The sequence below is a fragment of the Lissotriton helveticus genome, chromosome 7, assembly GCF_964261635.1.
Source record: "Lissotriton helveticus chromosome 7, aLisHel1.1, whole genome shotgun sequence".
Lineage (NCBI taxonomy): Eukaryota > Metazoa > Chordata > Amphibia > Caudata > Salamandridae > Lissotriton > Lissotriton helveticus.
Genome location: NC_136068.1, coordinates 1599351177 through 1599368845, shown reverse-complemented (window position 1 = coordinate 1599368845; position 17669 = coordinate 1599351177). Strand labels below are relative to the sequence as shown.

Sequence of the window (17669 nt, the reverse complement as noted above, 5' to 3'; positions counted from 1 at the left end):
AATTTCTGCCCTTACATCAGGGAACAATAAGCCTATGTAAAGGAGTCGGTGGGACTTCGGCTCATTGCTCATGAATCAAAACAATGGCAGGAGGTTTACTATCATCTGGCAATGGTCTACGACTGGATGTGGCGAGCTTGCCTTCAGCAGCCAGTCTTCGAGGTAGAGGAAAAGTTGTATCCCTGCCCTCCGAAAAGTGGGCAGAAACCACTACCATCGCCTTTGTGACCACTTGGAAGGGCGCTGGTGAGGCCAAAGGGAAGCGCAGCAAACTGAAAGTGCTCTTGGTCTACCTTTAATTGCAGGTAACGTCTGCGAGACTGCAGGATGGGTATATGAAAATACGTGTCCAGGAGGTCTAAGGACACTATTCAGTCCCCGAGTCCTGAGCAGACAGAATCTAGGCCAGCATGAGCATTTTGAATTTGCACAAAGGTCAAAATAGGTCAGAGGTCGCCATCCTCCTTCGGCACAAGAAAATATTCAGTGTAACAACCCCCTCTTTTTTCAGATGTCAGAAAACTTTCAATAGCAACTTTGGAGAGTAACACTCGCACTTCATATAACGGAATGGACAGGCGCTCTTCGAAAATTCGCTCCGATGTATGGAGAAGATCTGGCCATGCGAAAAGAAAGGGCAGAGCATAGCCATGCTGAATGATATGTAGGACCAATCTGTCGGACGTGATGGATCTCTACTGTGGGCGGAAGTGGAGAGTCTTGCACCTACAGGAAGGGTGTGTCACTAAGGGCAAACTAAAGTAGCTTGGTCACTGTTGCCAATGGGGAGGGAGGCTGCTCACCTGTGTGCTGCGTTCCCACGGCCCTGGTCTCGAAAGAACTGGGGTGACTGCTGCAGTGGTTGGGTAGAGCGCCATTGCCTATATGTCAGCCACCTGGAGTAACCGTCAAATTTTCTAAACTGATACTTGAACTGCTTGGCAGCGGATCAACAGACCCATGGAGCGCACCGTGGCGCTACCATCTTTAAAGGTCTTTAAGACAGAATCAGCTTTTTCATCAAAACGAAGTGAGCCAAAGGGTATATTCAAGAGAGGCTTGTATATCTCCAGAAAATCCTGTGGAACGCATCCACACGTGTCCGTGGAGCACAACAGTGCGCCATCCGCCCTTGCCAGGCTATCATTAGTATCTAGGCGAGCACAAATCCCAGAGCAAGTGCATAGCGACCTAGTAAACAAAACAAAACAAACAACATTGACTAATCTCAATGCCAGGCTAGTAGAAGAGAACAAATGTTTTCCAAACAGCTAAATCCCTTTGGACTCCCTATCCGGAGGGTGTATAAGGAATACATTTGGGGGTAAAAGGGTTCACGTAGCTAGTTGAAGCCTGAACCACCAGACTTTGTGGAGTAGAATGTTTAGTGAGAAATTCAGAATCGCCAGGAGCTGGCCTGTGATGCCTGGCACTGGTGGACACAAACAGGGTTTTGACCAAGTGCCCATCATGGTATGGTGAGGGCTGTGTTAAAGGGGAGCAGAATCACTAACGTGACTGACTCAGGCTGCAATATTTCCATAAGGACGTTTATTTTGGTCATGACTGAAGTCAGCAGCCAAACTGGAACCTTAGCTGTCCATCAGACCACTACTGCAAATTATATACTTTCTTCTGTTTGTGGTCCAAGTGGCGAGTCATACCCTGTTTCAGGAGCAGTATCAAGCCCTCTGGCATCTTGTAAGTTCTTATAAAAGTAATCATCTCTAGAACGAGGATGGAGAAGACCACCCCCATCCCCACCAACATCTCATTCCTGCAATGTACTTCTTTCAGTCAGACCCCAAAAAAATGGACCCTCTGCTGGCGCGTCCGCCCTGGTAGAGGCACTGCTTCAGAGTCACACTGTATTGTATCGTTTTGTAATTGCATTTATATAGCGCTTACTACCCCATATGAGGCGTCAAAGTGCTTTTCGGCGAGAAGCACCCTACTCCGGAACCCATAAAGAATTAGTGGTTAATTAGTATAGTGAAATATGAAAGTAATTTCAGTGGTGTATATGTTAGTTATTTGGATTGGAATGGATAGTTGAGGGATAGAAGAGGGAAACAAGTTTGCATTTATATAGCGTTTGCTACCCCTGATGGAGTGCTGAAGTGCTTTTTTGGCGAGTAGCACAATACTCCGGAATCCATAAAGTATTAGTGGAGAATTAGTATAGTAAAATATGTAAGTAATTTGAGTGCTGGACATGTTAGTCTGTTATTTGGATTGAAAAGGATTGTGGAGGGATAGAAGAGGAAGAATTTAGACATCTTGAATTTTTTTGTTTTGGAGCTCATAGCTGCGCTTTTGTAATCTTGTAGTGTGGCATCAGTCAAGATCAAGCTGAAGTTTGTTCAGTGTCGGACATCGGTAACAGCGCCAGATCCTCTTCTGGCGCAAGGGACACCCGTAGCAGAATCAACGAGGAAGTACCAGGTGTAGGTCTAAGATGCCTGCACTGGAGTCGGTATGGTTCTCAAAGTGGGTTCCCAAAGAGACCGACAGTATCGAAGATGGATTTTCCAGTGGTACTTGGACTTTAGGTTTTTACTGGTCCTTGGGGTACAAAGGTGCACCGAAGGGAACCAGGAGTGCGCTAAAAATCTGCAGCATAGCCACCTCAATCTGCCGTGGCATTGCTGATGGCCAAATAAACTAGAGCACACTGGAATCAGTTGGTGAACTGGCTCTGCGACTGGGGACCTAGAGAGAGACCAACTCCTATTGTGATGCCCTCGTCACTACGCTTTTGATACAGAGTGATGGAATCGGGTCGAGGTTCACTTTGCTTTTTTGTGTTTCTCCTAATTGGACTTCTACTTGGACCGCAAAGAAGATCCCTCATGGGAACAGCCTTTGGAGAGACATAGAATGAGAGTACATGCCTGCGACTTGGAGCAGAAGAGAGCCTTATGCGAGGCCCACAAGTTCTTGTGTTCAATCACGTACAGCTTCGCTTCTTGGCCAAAGATAACCTTGTGGTGCACAATAGCACATTTGTTGCATAACTTCGAGTTGTGTCCCAAACCCAAACACCATCGACCCAGACCCACCTCACATGGTATATGATTGACACCTGCTTTCTACAGTCATGGCGTTAAACCAGTCATTTTTTGGAGATGCAAAGGGTATGATTCCCAAAATAGGACCATTTTGGATCGCAAAATGTCCTTTTAGTATGCAACAACCACAAATTGCGATTCGGTAATATTAACAAATTGCTATTTATGTTTAGCCAATACATACCGAATTTGTATTTGCAAGGAGTGTGTTGAAGGCATACCTTCCAAATACCAATTCAGTAAAGAATGTTTTAATGTTTTGCACCCAAAATCTTGTTTGAAAACATTAATATTTTTCAGCTAACAAAGGTAGTAGCAACCCATTCGAAAACAACAAGAGGTCCCAGAGGAAATTCTTCCTCTTTGTGAATGTAACATTTAGTTTTTTAAATGCATCCCATTTTAATTTAAGGAAAATGGGCTGCTTTAAAAATATAAATATATAAATATATATATATATATTGCTTTTACTTAAAAGCATTCACAGACATGTTGGTCTGTTGACTCTAGCTGGCCGCAATATCTGTGACAGCTTTGAATTGTAGTGGATCACAATTTGTGACCTACCTCACTAATATTCATGAGGTCGATTAATTTGCGACCCAATATAATTTAGTTTTTGCAAATGACCTATTAGTGCATAGGTCAGTTTGCAAAATTCCACACTGGTCGCACAAATAATGTTAGCAAATTGCGACCAGTATTTTGAGACCAGTCCTTATTATATCAAGCCAGATACCTGGCACACTGAATTAAGGTTAGCAGCAGTTGGAAGCTGAGTAAACGGAGAATGGAGCTCCCAAATCACATCAGAAGGCTCAAAAAGAGAGGAACTGACGACAGAGCACAGGGGTGGCTCTTATATGTGGCTCCCCTCCATCACTTCCAAGGCGGTATGGAGGCTCGCGGACCACGGGAGCACTGCTGGGGAAACGTTTTTGGATCCAGTCTGGTGCCCGGGGAGTATTCTAAGGTGAGGAATCTGTGGTTAGAAGTATCGGTCAAAAAGATGTCTAAATTGAAAGGAGGCTTCAATCTAGGTTTCATTGGCACATACATAAATGTGATAGCCACTGGACAGGATAAGTTGTGACCAAGGATGAATGAAGATTAAGTACAACAGAATAGGGGATGAATGAAGAGCCTAGAGCTCATTCTACATGGTAAACAAAAGAAAGATATAAAAAGTGGGGGGTGAGGGAGGGGACATGGCAGCTGCGCCACATCTATCTGGTGGAGTCCCAAGATGGAGTGATCACCACAGCTGAAAGACGCAAACACATCTCATGTGGTCAAAGTAATCACAAAACAGTCAATCTTCCCCATTCAGGAGCTTATGAAGAATGTGACCTAGGATGGGTGTTTCCCTAGCAGGCTTAAAACTGATCTGCAAGCGGGTACACCCTACATCCTTGTGGAAATCTATGAAAGGACGAGTCACTCACCTGTAATCCTAGTTCTCTTCCCAGAGGAATCCTCATCAAATTCATAAGCACTAAATAGTCCCGCCTATGTGCCTTGAGCACTTTTAAATTATACAGATCTAAATTTGATCAACAGTACACCATGCATGTTTGAAGCCTAAAGAAAGGCCAAATATGTTCAAATTTCCTGTCATTTTCATTTTAAAAGAGAGGCCAACTGCATACAATGTAGACACTGATAAGAGAAGTGACCACAGAAAATTTTTCACAAACCTTTTTTAATAGGAATAGAAAAGGAAATGTGGGACACTGTTAGCCAATAGATGCAATGCAATGCATAGAAAAAACACTAGTGTCCCCAGAAAGAGGATTCCCTGGAAGAGATGGCATGGTTTTAGGGGCAGTTTCATAATGTTAGATAGACGTTTACCTATAGAGAGGTCTTTTTACAGAGCAAAATTTAAATGGTTTGAAGAAGGGTGGGATGCTTATTTGTCGTTACCCCTGAATTTAAAGACTAAACTAATTTTGACAGTGGTTCAGAGAAGCAAGTATGCTTGTATTGAGGCAGAATGTGTGTGTGCATTATTACTAAATGCAAATGTCACTCAGGGTGAAAACAAACAGCCTCATGGTATTACTCTAAACGGATAACTTTTTGTACAGAGTCAGCGCCAGATAGTGCCATTGATTTATAGTATTAATAAACACCGCTATGTCAGTGGCAAAGTTATAACTCTGTCTATGAACTCACTGCACAGGGTCCAAGTCCACATGCTCTGTTGACTAACTTGGGAAATATGCAGGCAAGATATCAAAATAACTTTCAGGCGAGAAAAGCACAGCCCACATACTATGGAGTCTTTCTTAGAAAATGTCAGGACGGAAGACGTCACAAAGCAGACGGGTAACTTCCAAACCCCACACGTAGTCTCTAAAACTGTGGTAGCACACCCCCTGGGAATAGGTCTGCCCTGCACCACACCTGCATCAAAATCTACATTTTTTTTGGGCAGAGTCCCTCAGAATAGAATTCCAACATATTCCATCGCCTCTGTGTCTTAAAGTCCTGAGCACAGAGGTTTTGAACAGTCTGGAACACAAAGTATTTCTGGATCAAAAGGGCAGGTTAATGTTTGTAAATAGCATTTTGCATGAGAGAGAGAGAGGGGTGGATGAGACCCAGCTCCCCATATTTCATATCCTGGCAAACGTATTGCCAGACTTATAGGTCCATAGCTTGTAAACGTTAGACCACCCCATGCCATGTAGATCCACAAAAGCCTATTCCATCCAGTCTGAGATGGATCACATACCTACTAGTGATGAGATACTAGTGTGATCAATGCTGTCATGAGGAACCATATACAAATCACAGATAGTGGTAATGGTGATGACTGTCGGATGCTGCCTCAAGTCTTTCTATATGCTGGGAGAGATATGGGGAGATGGAAGCCATGAGTGGAATATGTGCCTATAAGTGTGTGTGTCGAGACAGGAATACATGGACATTAGATATTGTCTGTAACAAGAGTTTCTTGTCGAGCACAATCAGGGTCAACACTTTCAACTGGCAACTCATTCTTTTTGTACCTGGTACAGAGTACGTCTTCATGCAAGCTTCCCTGGCAGCGCTGGCACTGTGTCCAAAGGCGAGAAAACTTCTCCTCCAGAGAGCCAAGGTGTGAAATCTGGGAAAAGACAAATGGTTTGAGAAAGGTACACTAAACCAAACACAATCGACACATAAGTGAGCAGACTTGCAGTATACTGTGTACGAAGCTGGCGTTTTATGTAGAGCACCAAAATAAGGTACACTTAGTAGAAAATCCAGAAGACCCTTATTGGTTTACAGGGCTTAAATTAATAATCCCAAATGTTCTATTTGTGGTAGTGCGGGCGAGCAGTTTTGGCTTATCAGAGGGTAGTGTTTAAGCCATTGTTGTACACACAGAGTCAATAAATTAGAGACGCACTCAAGACGAAACTCAAGACCAATTTAGGAAAATAACTGATTTTTATATAATTTTAAACACCAAGATCATAACAATCAGATAATTACTTTATAAGTTATGGATCTTTACAGGTAAAATAGTATAACATCACAACCTTCAGATTTGGGGCATAAGCCTCAAACGTGGTGATGTTATCCTATTGGAGAAACATTAATTGCATAGGCAAACTTACAAACGATTCTCAGGGTTACTCTTCTGGATGTAAGGTGCTTAGGGGCCAAGGTCCAAAGATCCACCAGCAGTTTGGATTTACCTGCCCTTGTGTGTCCGGGTGCAGAGGTGCTGCTTGTGACAGTAGCCTCAACACTACCTGGTAAAGTCAATGGAGAAACCTTTAACAAGAAAAAGGCTGCAAGTGGGAACTTGGGCTCAAGTCTGGTAGAAACTAGAGGAGGATTGGTTCCTGAGGGTCTCTGGAGCAAGGGGCACTGTCGGTTGGCTAGGACTTTGGCTGTGGGGCTCGAGTGCAGAGGTCTTTTGTCCAGCAGGTCGCTAGTGTTGGAGGCTCTCACTTTTTGGGGTTGACCTGGTGATGGATGCAAAATAGTCCAGCAAGGTCACTCTTGGTGCTGGCCTCGGTACTGCTAATGTCTCTCGTCGGTAGGTCGGTTTTGGCAGGGTTGGTGTCCGTACTGAAAACTTAACAAGCCTTGGCTGCTGCAAGGGCCCTGGTACCCACAGTATTGGTGCTGGAGGGCTCCTGGAGGATCTAGGGTCTCGAATCTCGCTGGGGAGAAGGGCTGACCTCTGGGAGCCACAGGGTCCCTCTCCTGGGGTTCTGCTTCCCTGGCAATCCAGGTGGTCAGCAGAATGGTGCACCGGGCACATGCAGTTGGTGTTTGCACATTGCAGGGAAGTGGCTCCTCCACTTCAAGGGAGATGCTGACTATTAGGTGAAGTCCTGGCAGCCCTCTAAGGCTTTAGGAGGATGAACAGCTGCTGGACGAGTCGGGTTCTTAGCAACTGTTGAGACGATAGCAGGCAGGGGGCCCCAAATCCGAGGCTGACCCACAGTTCTTTCATTTTCAGCTCTGCTCAGTCTTTCTTCTGTTCCCAGTTGATTAATACTTCGTTCCTGGTATCAGGGACCACCTAAATACAGAATATAGGGGCATTAAGGGGAGAACACAGTAGTAGCCAATGGGCTACCTACACCCCCTATACGACTGCTTCCTGTGGACAGTGGGCATAAACGTGACCTAGAGTTCCTAGTTCCACTAAAAACAAGATGGTGGAGCCCTTCATTTGTTGTTCACTTCAGGTAGTCCACCTTAAATATGATACTAGCCTGAGTGTTAATGCAGCTTCTGAGTTGCTAATTTTCTCGCCTTTCCTGTGCCAAATGGGCCTCAGGGCAGGGAGTGCCAACTCTTGGGTCTGGGGAAAGCAGGAGTGGCATATCAAAGGGGGTCGAGGCTTTGAAACCTCTGGCCTAGATAAGCTAAAACACAAGTCATTCTGCTGGAGGAGATGTGAACATTTCTCTGGAACAGGCATTGTTTCGGACCTTGTAGAGCGTGGGCTCTCCCCTGCAGGGAATCAGAAACTTATCTGTGGTGGCAGGCTGGATGACACCAGTTAGCCAGCACACTAAGAGACGTTTAGGATTCAGTGGGTACCTCATGGGTGCATGTGAGAACAAATCAGATACTGGCATCAATATTTATTTGTCAAGACGAGGTGTTTGATACCAAACACCATTATTTTCAGTGAAGCCATCATGTAGCTGAGTCACTCATAATGACCAGTGCCAAGTACATATACTTAAGATGGCTTCCAGAACACATGCAATGTCATGGCAATGAAACCAGACCTCACAGGGGTAGATCTGCTCATGCAGACATGTCCTCACATATAATATAATGCACCCTGCTTTAGGACTCTAAGGCCTGCTGTATGGGCGACTTACATATAGTATATGCAGGGGTCACAGGCATGGCTCTCAGGGAGTGTGTCATGTTATGTTTTAAAAATAGTTATGTTTTCAAAATGGTTCACACCAATTCTGAATCATGCAATGGCAGGCGGCATGCAGTTTTTGTGTGGGTCCCTTTGGGTGGCACAATCCATGCTGCAGCCCATAGGGACACTCTTTAGTACCCATTCACTGGGTACCATTTACCAGGGACTTACAAGGGTGCTAAAATCCATGCCGATTGATTTCCAATTGAACAAGTCGGTTTAGGGGAAAGAACACTGGCACTGAAACCTGGTTAGCAGTGCACTGTCAGAGTGGAAAAACTAGCACCTAGGTAGTAGTTCAAATGGGGCAAAAAGTGGGGGAACATCTGCAAAGAAGTCCAGCTTCCTACATACTGAATAATCACAGTGTGCATAAATTAGTGTGAATTGAAGGTTGAGTTTGCCTGCTCTGGCATTTAGAGAGCTCGCCAGGTGTTGAACCACAAGGGATATGCCCTGTTGTTTCAGCCACATTCAGAGACGCAGAGCCTCTTGACAAAGGGTCCACAACCCCATCCCATTGTTGCCATACTAGCGTTCCCTTGATGGAGGCTAGAAAGACTTTCAATGCCAGTTGGACCACAAAGCACTCCAGCAGGTTGAAGTGCAGTCCGGATTCCACCCGAGACCAGAGTCCTCTGAACTCCACAGCTCCCAGATGGCAGTCCCCATCCCAGGAGTGAGCATCTGTCCTCCACTGCAGATCTTTCGCAGCCCTCTCCGAGATCTGGACCATGTCAGAGTGGTTCACCTGATGCTGTGCCCACTGAAACTTCAAGTTCCACATATCGGGCCGGTGGCAGGCAGGACGGGAATGTCGAAGTAGGCATCCTGCAAGTCTAACGCTACCATCCAGTATCCTGGGTCCAGGGCAGACAGCACCCGAGCTGTAGGGAGCATTTTGAATGTCTACTTCTTGAGGAAGAAGTTAAGGGCCGGCAGGTCTAGAATAGGAGGAAGGCCTTTGACTTTTTTGGGAACCAGAAAGTAGCGGGAATAGCAACCACGGCCTGGCACCGGAACACTCTTTACGACTCCCTTGGCCAAGTGAGCCATGACTTCCTCGCGGAAAAGGGACAGATGATCCTCTGTCAACTAGTCGTGAGATGGTGGCATTGATGGATGGGTTGTTGTGAAGGGGAGGGAGTAGCCCCCTCGGACGATTTCCAAACCCACCTGTCCGATGTAATGGACTGCCAGTGGGGCAGGTGATGGTGAATCCTGCCGCTAACTGGTTGCCCATGGTGGTAAAGGGTCAGATAAGGAGGATTTGGAAGCTGCGGAGGAGGGGAGGGTTGACTGACTCGACTCCTGGCTATTGACCCATGAGGCACTGCGCCCTCGGCCAAGCAGAGGAGCATGCGCAGCTCGATGGCTGGGAGGAAATTGGCGTGGGTGGAAGCCTCTTCCATAGCCACGAAAGGAGCCATAGAAACACCCAAGGACTTGGCCATATCCCGACTGTCCTTAAAGCGTTCCAGCGTTGAATACGCCGGGTATCCGAAGAGGCAGGTGCCTTTAAAGGACATGTCCATAAGGGATGACTGGACATCCCACAAAAAGCCAGCCATCCTAAATCAGAGGTGACGCCAATGAAATCTCTTGGACCAGTGAGTCGGTCATGTCAAGCCCACAGTGGATAGTGAACTTTGCTGCGTCTCTCCCATCGGCAACAACATGACTGAGTATGGCCTGGTACCTGTGGCAGCACATGGACAACAGTGTACCTCAGAGTGTGGGAGTAGGTATGCATTGTTCACAGACTGCAATGTCAGGCTGGTAGAAGAAAACATCTTCTTCTCCAAGGAATCCGGCCTGTTAGATTTCTTATCAGTGTGGCGGTAGGGAATGTTTAATGGGATGTATAGGCCTTGACCACCAAGCTCATTGCAGTATGGTGCTTGGTGAGGAAGGAAGTTTCGGTCCCCTAGAGAAGATTGGTGGCGGCAGGCAATCATCCTATTCACACTGGAGCCCTTGTGCTGGGTTTGGATCAAGTCCCCAAAAGGGATGTCATTGAACTGGAGTTGCGGTTCAGATGTAGAGACTCCTGGTTACAGCACCTCTGTCAAGATGTTAGTATTGACTGCCACCGAGTGCAACCAGAGGTCAAGGACCTCAGCCGCCTCTGTACAACTATTGCGTATGAGGCTCCGTTCTCTGTAGCTACGGTGGGGGGGAGAAAGCATACCAGTATCTGTAGAGAGATCCAATCCACTGGCTTAACCCAGTTTCCAAAACCAGTCCATGCTAGCGTCTTCCTCATATGGTTGATATTCTCCAGGGTCCAGCGACCCCTTACATTCTTCCCAGAGTCCTAACCCAATGGAATAGGGTTCAAGCTTCGATCTAGTAGGCAAGGCTCCTGTAGGCGGAGTCTAAGTCTGGAGATGCCCCTCCTGCTTCATATCGGAGTCGGGGATCAGAATGGGGCCGCCGACGACAGCGGTGACATCTGGGCCAGCGTCAAGTTCCGGATATACACATGGAGCCACCGGCACGTAACCAGATGGGTTACCCTCGTGCCAGAGGGGCTGGGCCGCCTAAATATGAGGCGCATGGCCTCATACAACTCCTTTAATTATCAGGGGTTGCTCCGGCTCTTGGAAAGTCGGGGAGGCACGGAGTCGACCCAGGCACAGGCTCTACCGCGGTGCCAGACCTTGAATGCCGATGCTTCCTTGTCTTGTCGGTTGAATGACAAGGAGATGTCAAAGACTTCTTTGACTTCTACCTGTGCTTCGACTTACTTGAGTGTCCAGAGTACTTGGAGAGGGAAGTCGACCTCAGACTTTGCGACCGCTGCTGGGACCTTCCTCTTGATCGGGACCTCGAGTGACGTGGAGTCACCATGAGCTTGAGGTACCGCTCCTGCAAGGTCTTTGGATTTATTGCGTAGCAATCAGAGTATGACTTTGGGTCACGATCCAGACACTACAGGCAAACAAGATGCAGGTCGGTCACCGACATCAGCCGATGACAGGCTTCACAGGGCTTTAATACTGCTTTCCTAGTGAACATACTATACACCTGGAGGAAAAACCTCAAAAACAATCTATAAAACGTGGAAAAAATTCAGTCAGTGACTGAGGTGTACTCTTCTTCGGATCAGCGCTGGCTGGTGCGGAAAGAAAAGAACTGACATCAGCGTACCTAGGTGGCACCTATTTGCCGGGGACGTCACTTTCGGAGCGGACGACACATGTGGAACTGAACTGTAGCACCTACCGGCGCGCAGGAGTACTGCTCACAAAATATCTACCAGATCCAGTCTGATGCCTGGGAAATTCACGGGTAAGGAATCTGCGACTAATAGTCTTTAACAGATTAGGTTTGAGCTTTATACAAAAGTCAAAAGGATGGGTATTCATTTGAAGAGGTTCCCCCCGCCTTATTAGCCCTTTCTATGACATGCAGTTTTGGATTTATGACAGACGAAATGATTAGAGATCAAATAATTGTGCATGTCAAGAGTAGGGAAATTCAAGAGCAGTTGTGGGTCATGGAAGATCCTAAGCTGCAGAATGCCATTGTCACAGCTAAAGCCTTAGAACATTCAGAGAAATGTGTCATCAGTGCATAATGCTAATGTAGGTGGTGTGGATAAATGTGTGTACTGTAAACTGCTCTAGTTCAGATGTGTGTTGTGTAAACAGCTCTCAGTCAAACAGAATTATATATATATATATATATATATATATATATATATATATATATATATATATATATATATATATATATATATATATATATATATATATATATGTTAAGCCCGGGTGGCAAACTCCGCTCCTCCAGCACAGTTTTGCCAACTCTGCACTTCATTGGGAACGCGGAGTTCAGGTAAAAACTCGGACTCCGCAGCATAGCAAAGTTAGCCCCTGCGCCCATGCCCACGCCCAAAAAGAGCAGGAAATAATCACTTACCTGCTCTAGTGTCTTTGGGCTGCCCTCCTCCTCGCCGGTCGCAAACCCCTACTTTGTACACCTTGGGAGAACTGCCCACACTTGAGCAGTCCGCGCAAGACGTACAACGTAGGGGTTTACGACTGGCGAGGAGGAGGGCAGGCCGGGGACGCCAGAGCAGGTAAGTGTTTATTTCCCTTTTTTTTAGGGTGGAGCGGAGCAGAGTTTCACAGAGTTTTTTTTCCAACTCTGTAGAACTCAGAGTAGCAGCACTCCGCCCAGGGTTAATATATATATATATAATAACTTTATTACGGCTGAAAAGCCATTAAAAGATTACATGCATAAAAACAAATATAAGCAAAAGAACTTTGAGTTAAAATTTGGGGTTAATTATTCAAATTACAGTTCATATCCCTACTAAACAAAACTTTATTAGGATGAACTTAATAGGGCCTCTAGTGCAAATAACAATCTTATTTTTTTTTTATCATACTATTAAAAATAATTCATAGTCATTTTATACGCACAATAAGACCTTAAAAGTAAAAAAGAAAAAATCCTAACGGGTCAGCGATCAAAATTAACAATTAACTTAGGCCTTCTTCCATTGATTCCAGGCACAATACAAGTAGTGGAATATAGCAAAAGCTAATTTTTCTCATAAGCCCATTTCTTACGTGCAATTTTAGATAGAGGGCAGAAAAACGAAAAGTGCTCTTCCGATTCCTCAATGTTTGGGAAGCTTTGGCAGAATTTTGAGTTGGAGGGAACATTAGACCATTTCGAAGTGTGAACTCTCAACGAGAATTGTCTGCATCTAAATTGTACGCATAAACATTTAGACTGATAGGGGTGCACACTTGTGGTTAACTGACCCGTTAGACTACTGTCCTCATGAACTCTCTATGTTTGCATCAAGATTTCCTCCCAATAGAGATGTTTTACTTTTTGTGTGTCTCCTTTGGTAATAAGCTCTCGTGATGTCCATAGTTCTCCCATACCTTTTTTGTGAGCGGTTTCTTTTATTATCTTCAGCCAGGAAGTATTCAGGTCCTTATCAAGAGCCAACAGGTCTTTTACATAATCCCGGTATATTTCTAGTTCTTGCGTGATCCAATATAGCAGTGGTTTGATTAAAATGGTTAAATGTATTGGGTTTAAGGCTAGGTCTAATCTCAATGGTGTAATAGGGGACCTTGGGGGAAGTTTAAGAAGAGCCCTAATAAACTTATTTTCAATATAGGTCAAGGTCTCTGTTTTGGCATAATCCCATATCTCAGCTCCATATATCACAGATGTTACCACTGAGACTCTGTATACAGTAATAACAGGAGACACTGCTCTTCCCGAAGCAGCCCTGTATTTCCTTCCTATTGCAGCGGCTTTCTAATGCAGAGTGGCTTTACTTTTGTCTAACTGGGCACCCCATGTTTGGTTATGACTTAGCCTGACACCAAACTAATCTAAATGTGAAACTTTTTCAAGGGGCACCCTCTCTATAGTCTCATTCACTCTATGTTCTGTGGGATTTCAGTTCTAAACCTATTTCCTCACAAAAAGTAATAAAGGCATTCAGTTCTGATTGGAGCCCCATTGGTGTCCTCGCAATTAGTAGTCATGCGTGAACATCAGGATCGGCGTGGACACTCCTGCTAATTTGGGGGCATCATGTTTACATTCCTTCAGCCTTCTCACTGCTCCATTGATATATAAGCTAAAGATAGTAGGTGCAAGGATACACCCTTGTCTTACCCCTTGATTAATATCAATCGCTTCTGTCAGGTCCCCTGCGCTGCTCCATCTCGCATATGCATTTGCATGAAGAACTTTCAGTATTCTTAATAGATTTGAGGGGATGCCATTCCAGTCCAGAACTTCCCATAGCGTTTTCCTTGGGACCAGGTCGAAAGCTGCTCTCAGGTCTATGAAAGCGATATATAGATGGGCACGTTTCAAGGTGACATATTTCAAAGTTATCACCTTGAAGCGGAGGACCTGGTCCAAGGTAACGATCTTTGTTGGAACCCTGCTTGCTCGTCTTCTAGAATGTTATTCTGGTCTATCCCTCGTCTTCTAGAATGTAAGTCTGTTCTATCCATTCATTAAGCTTGAACAACACCTAGCTACAAAAAATCTTTTAGGGTTGTCCAGCAGACTAATGGGTCTGGGTCTATAGTTAGAGGGGTTTGTTCTTTCACCCATTTTTATTGATTGGTATATAATAGCTCCGTGCCATGTGGATGGAATGGGCTTGCCTTTTAAAATGATGTTGGATACGGAGTTAAAATATGGGGACTAAATATCCGGTTGAGACAAAAATATGATTGCCTGGTATGCCATCCATTTTTGGCACCTTTTCTTTTGTCATTAGTTTTAGTGCCTAGTCTGTTTCAGCTAAGGTAAAATGAAAATGGGCTAATTTAGCAGCAAATTCACTGTTCACTTCATGGGTTGAGATTCTCACTTGTCCACGCGTTTGTCTCAAAGGAGAGATTGAGTTATTTTGCTGCTCCATACCGTTATACAAATCACTGAAATGGGTGACCCATATATATATCAGGTTTTATTACTGTGTCTGTAAGAAAGTGGCTCTGTATACACTGGACCAAAGTAACGTACAGTGTGCACAGAGTCTACAGTCCCCAGAGGTTTGGCAGAGGCTAAAGTTAGATATAACCTTACTTTCTACAGTGGTAGCTTGGTCGAGCAGTAAGGCAGTATCAGAGGACAGTGCAATGCATTTGTTGTACACACTCAGTCAGCAAATGGTCTCACACACTCAATAACTGAACTCTAGGCCAATTGTTTGTATATAAAAATATATAGTTACTTTATTTTAGAACCACAGTAGGTATCATAAATACTTTCTCAGAATGAGATGTTGCAATTGAATACTTTCAAATAGCAGTAGACTTTTAAATGCAATAGATACGTATGTTGCAATATGCATCCCAAGTTAAACACAAATAACATTGAGCTCAATGGGTAGTTTTAGGTAAATGCAATATAATTACTTTACAAATGTTTTTCTTACTCGGGGCTGGATCCTGGATTCAGCCCTGGTGCATTTCCTGTGAACAGCTGAAAGAAATCATTTTTGTTACACAGGCGATTTTTAAAGAATATTTGTAAGTTTTGAAAATCGACACTTAGAAGAAATTCTGGCAAAAACCAGACAATGTATTCCTTTGGAGGAAAACTGGCTTAACAGTAAATCACGGTTATAATTACTTTTCAGGTTCAGTGCTGGGCTCAGAGATCCAGCACTGGGATATCTCCTGATCACAGGTGAGTAATTTCGTTTTCGATTTTCGGACGATTTTTAACGAATATTTCAAAATTGCAAAACACGACACTTAGAAGAATTTCCAAGTGAAACCAGCCAATGTTACCCTATAGAGAAAATCAAGTTATCGGTCTTTGGGTAAGTACTCGGCTGGCAGAGGTAAGGTTCTGGGGTCTCCCAGGGTCAGGTAAGTATAGTTGTTACACCCTTAGCGGCACAGGGGCCTCCGGGTGCAGAGAGAGTAGGCCCAATGTTATCTTATGGAGGATAGGGGGCCTTCGGTTGGTGGCTGCTAGCAGGCAGGCTGTGGGAGCTGTGCTCCTGGTCACTTACACAGAGCAAGTGGGGAAGTAGAGGAGGATAGATGCTGCACTCCCAGTGGCACTCGGGCGGCTGCGTGCAGGGTGCTTTTGGGCCTTCGGGCGCCCAATGTTATTCAATGGGAAAGCTGGAAGTTGAACATAGGCTGCAGGCTGGGTGGGGGACGGAGATTCTTCAGGTGCGACCACCACTTCGAGAGGTAAGTTGGGGTCTTGGAGGATAAGTAGACACCCAGGAGTTGGGCACAGGAGGCCGTGTGGCGCCGGGTGCAGGGGTGTCTTTTGACGTCGGGAAATCTTACCCTCAGCTGGTCACGATTGGAGGGGTCCCTTGTTGTGAGGCTGCAGGCGGGGTCCTTGGGCACTGGATTTCAGGTCACAATCGCCGGGGGGGGGACATCCTCGTGGTCTTTGTTCACTCAGGCACAGGCCGGGCTCGGCGGGTGCAGAGTGTGCTGGATTCGCGGTTCCTCGCTGGCAACAGAGGTGTTGCTTGTTTGAGCAGAACCACTGCTCGTGGGAGTCCCAGTCTTTAGATGAGCAAGGCAGGCAGGTCCTCCATGGTTTTGGAGGTTGCTGTAATTCTGGAGACTTTGGGGTTTAGCAGGAGCAGGTTCAAGGATCAACAGGCCAAGTCAGTTGGTGTCATCCTTTTGTTAGCAGCTGCACGGCAGGTCTTCTTTCTTCTTCTTGTTCTTCTGGTTTCAAAATCGGGATCTGACAAAGAAAGGTTCAGGGTGCCCCTAAATACCAAATTTAGTTACCCGCAAGGAACCGCGAATCCAGCACACTCAACCCGCCGAGCCCGGCCTGTGCCTGAGTTGACAAAGACCCTGAGGACGTCCCCCCGGCGATTGTCACATTAAATCCAGTGCCCAAGGACCCTCCTTGACGACCCAGATGACGCCTGCAGCCTCACAACCAGGCACCCCTCCAACTGCGACCAGCTGAGGGGACGATTTCCCGACGTCAAAATGCACCCCTGCACCCGGCGCCACTCGGCCCCCTGTGCCCAACTCCGGGGTGCCTACCTATACTCCAAGGTCCCAACTTACCTCTCGAAGTGGTGGTCGCACCTGAAGAATCTCTGCCCCCGAGTCTGCAGCCTTTGTTCACCTTCCAGCTTTCCAACTGAATAACATTGAGCGCCCGACGGCTCAAAAGCACGCTGCACATAGCCGCCCGAGTGCCCCTGGGAGTGCAACCTCTGTCCAAATCTACTTCCCCATTTGCCCTGAGCAAGTGACCAGGAGCCCAGCTCCCACAGCCGCGTGGCCCGCTTGCCAGCAGCCAACAACCAAAGGCCCCCTGCCGCCCATAGGCTAACATTGGGCCTAACTGTCTCTGCACCCGGCTGCCCCTGTGCCGCGGAGGGTGTAAAAACTGTACCTTCCATGACCCTGGGAGACCCCTGAGTCTATGCTCAGAACCTTAACTCTGCCAGTAGAGTACTTACTCAAAAGCCGATAACTCACTTTTCTTCCATATGGTAACATTGACTGGTTTCACTTGGAAATTCTTCTGTGTGTGGAGTTTTGAAACTTTAAAATATTCATCTAAAATCAGCCGAAGTACGAAAACGAAAATACTCACCTGTTATCAGGAGAGATCCTAGTGCTGGATTATGGTGCCCAGCACTGACCCTGAAAATTAATCATAACTGTTCTTAACAGTAACTTGAA

At 45.8% G+C, this 17669-nt stretch overlaps 1 protein-coding gene across 2 annotated transcripts in view; it reads right to left on the bottom strand.

The window, feature by feature from the left end:
• POLD1 (DNA polymerase delta 1, catalytic subunit) overlaps positions 1-17669 on the bottom strand; it is a 493173-nt gene that overhangs the window by 33170 nt on the left and 442334 nt on the right. For both annotated transcript variants that reach the window (XM_078655207.1, XM_078655208.1), the window contains exon 26: positions 6089-6186. In XM_078655207.1, the coding sequence (XP_078511333.1) occupies positions 6089-6186 (98 nt within the window). The remainder of the gene's footprint in view (positions 1-6088; positions 6187-17669) is intronic.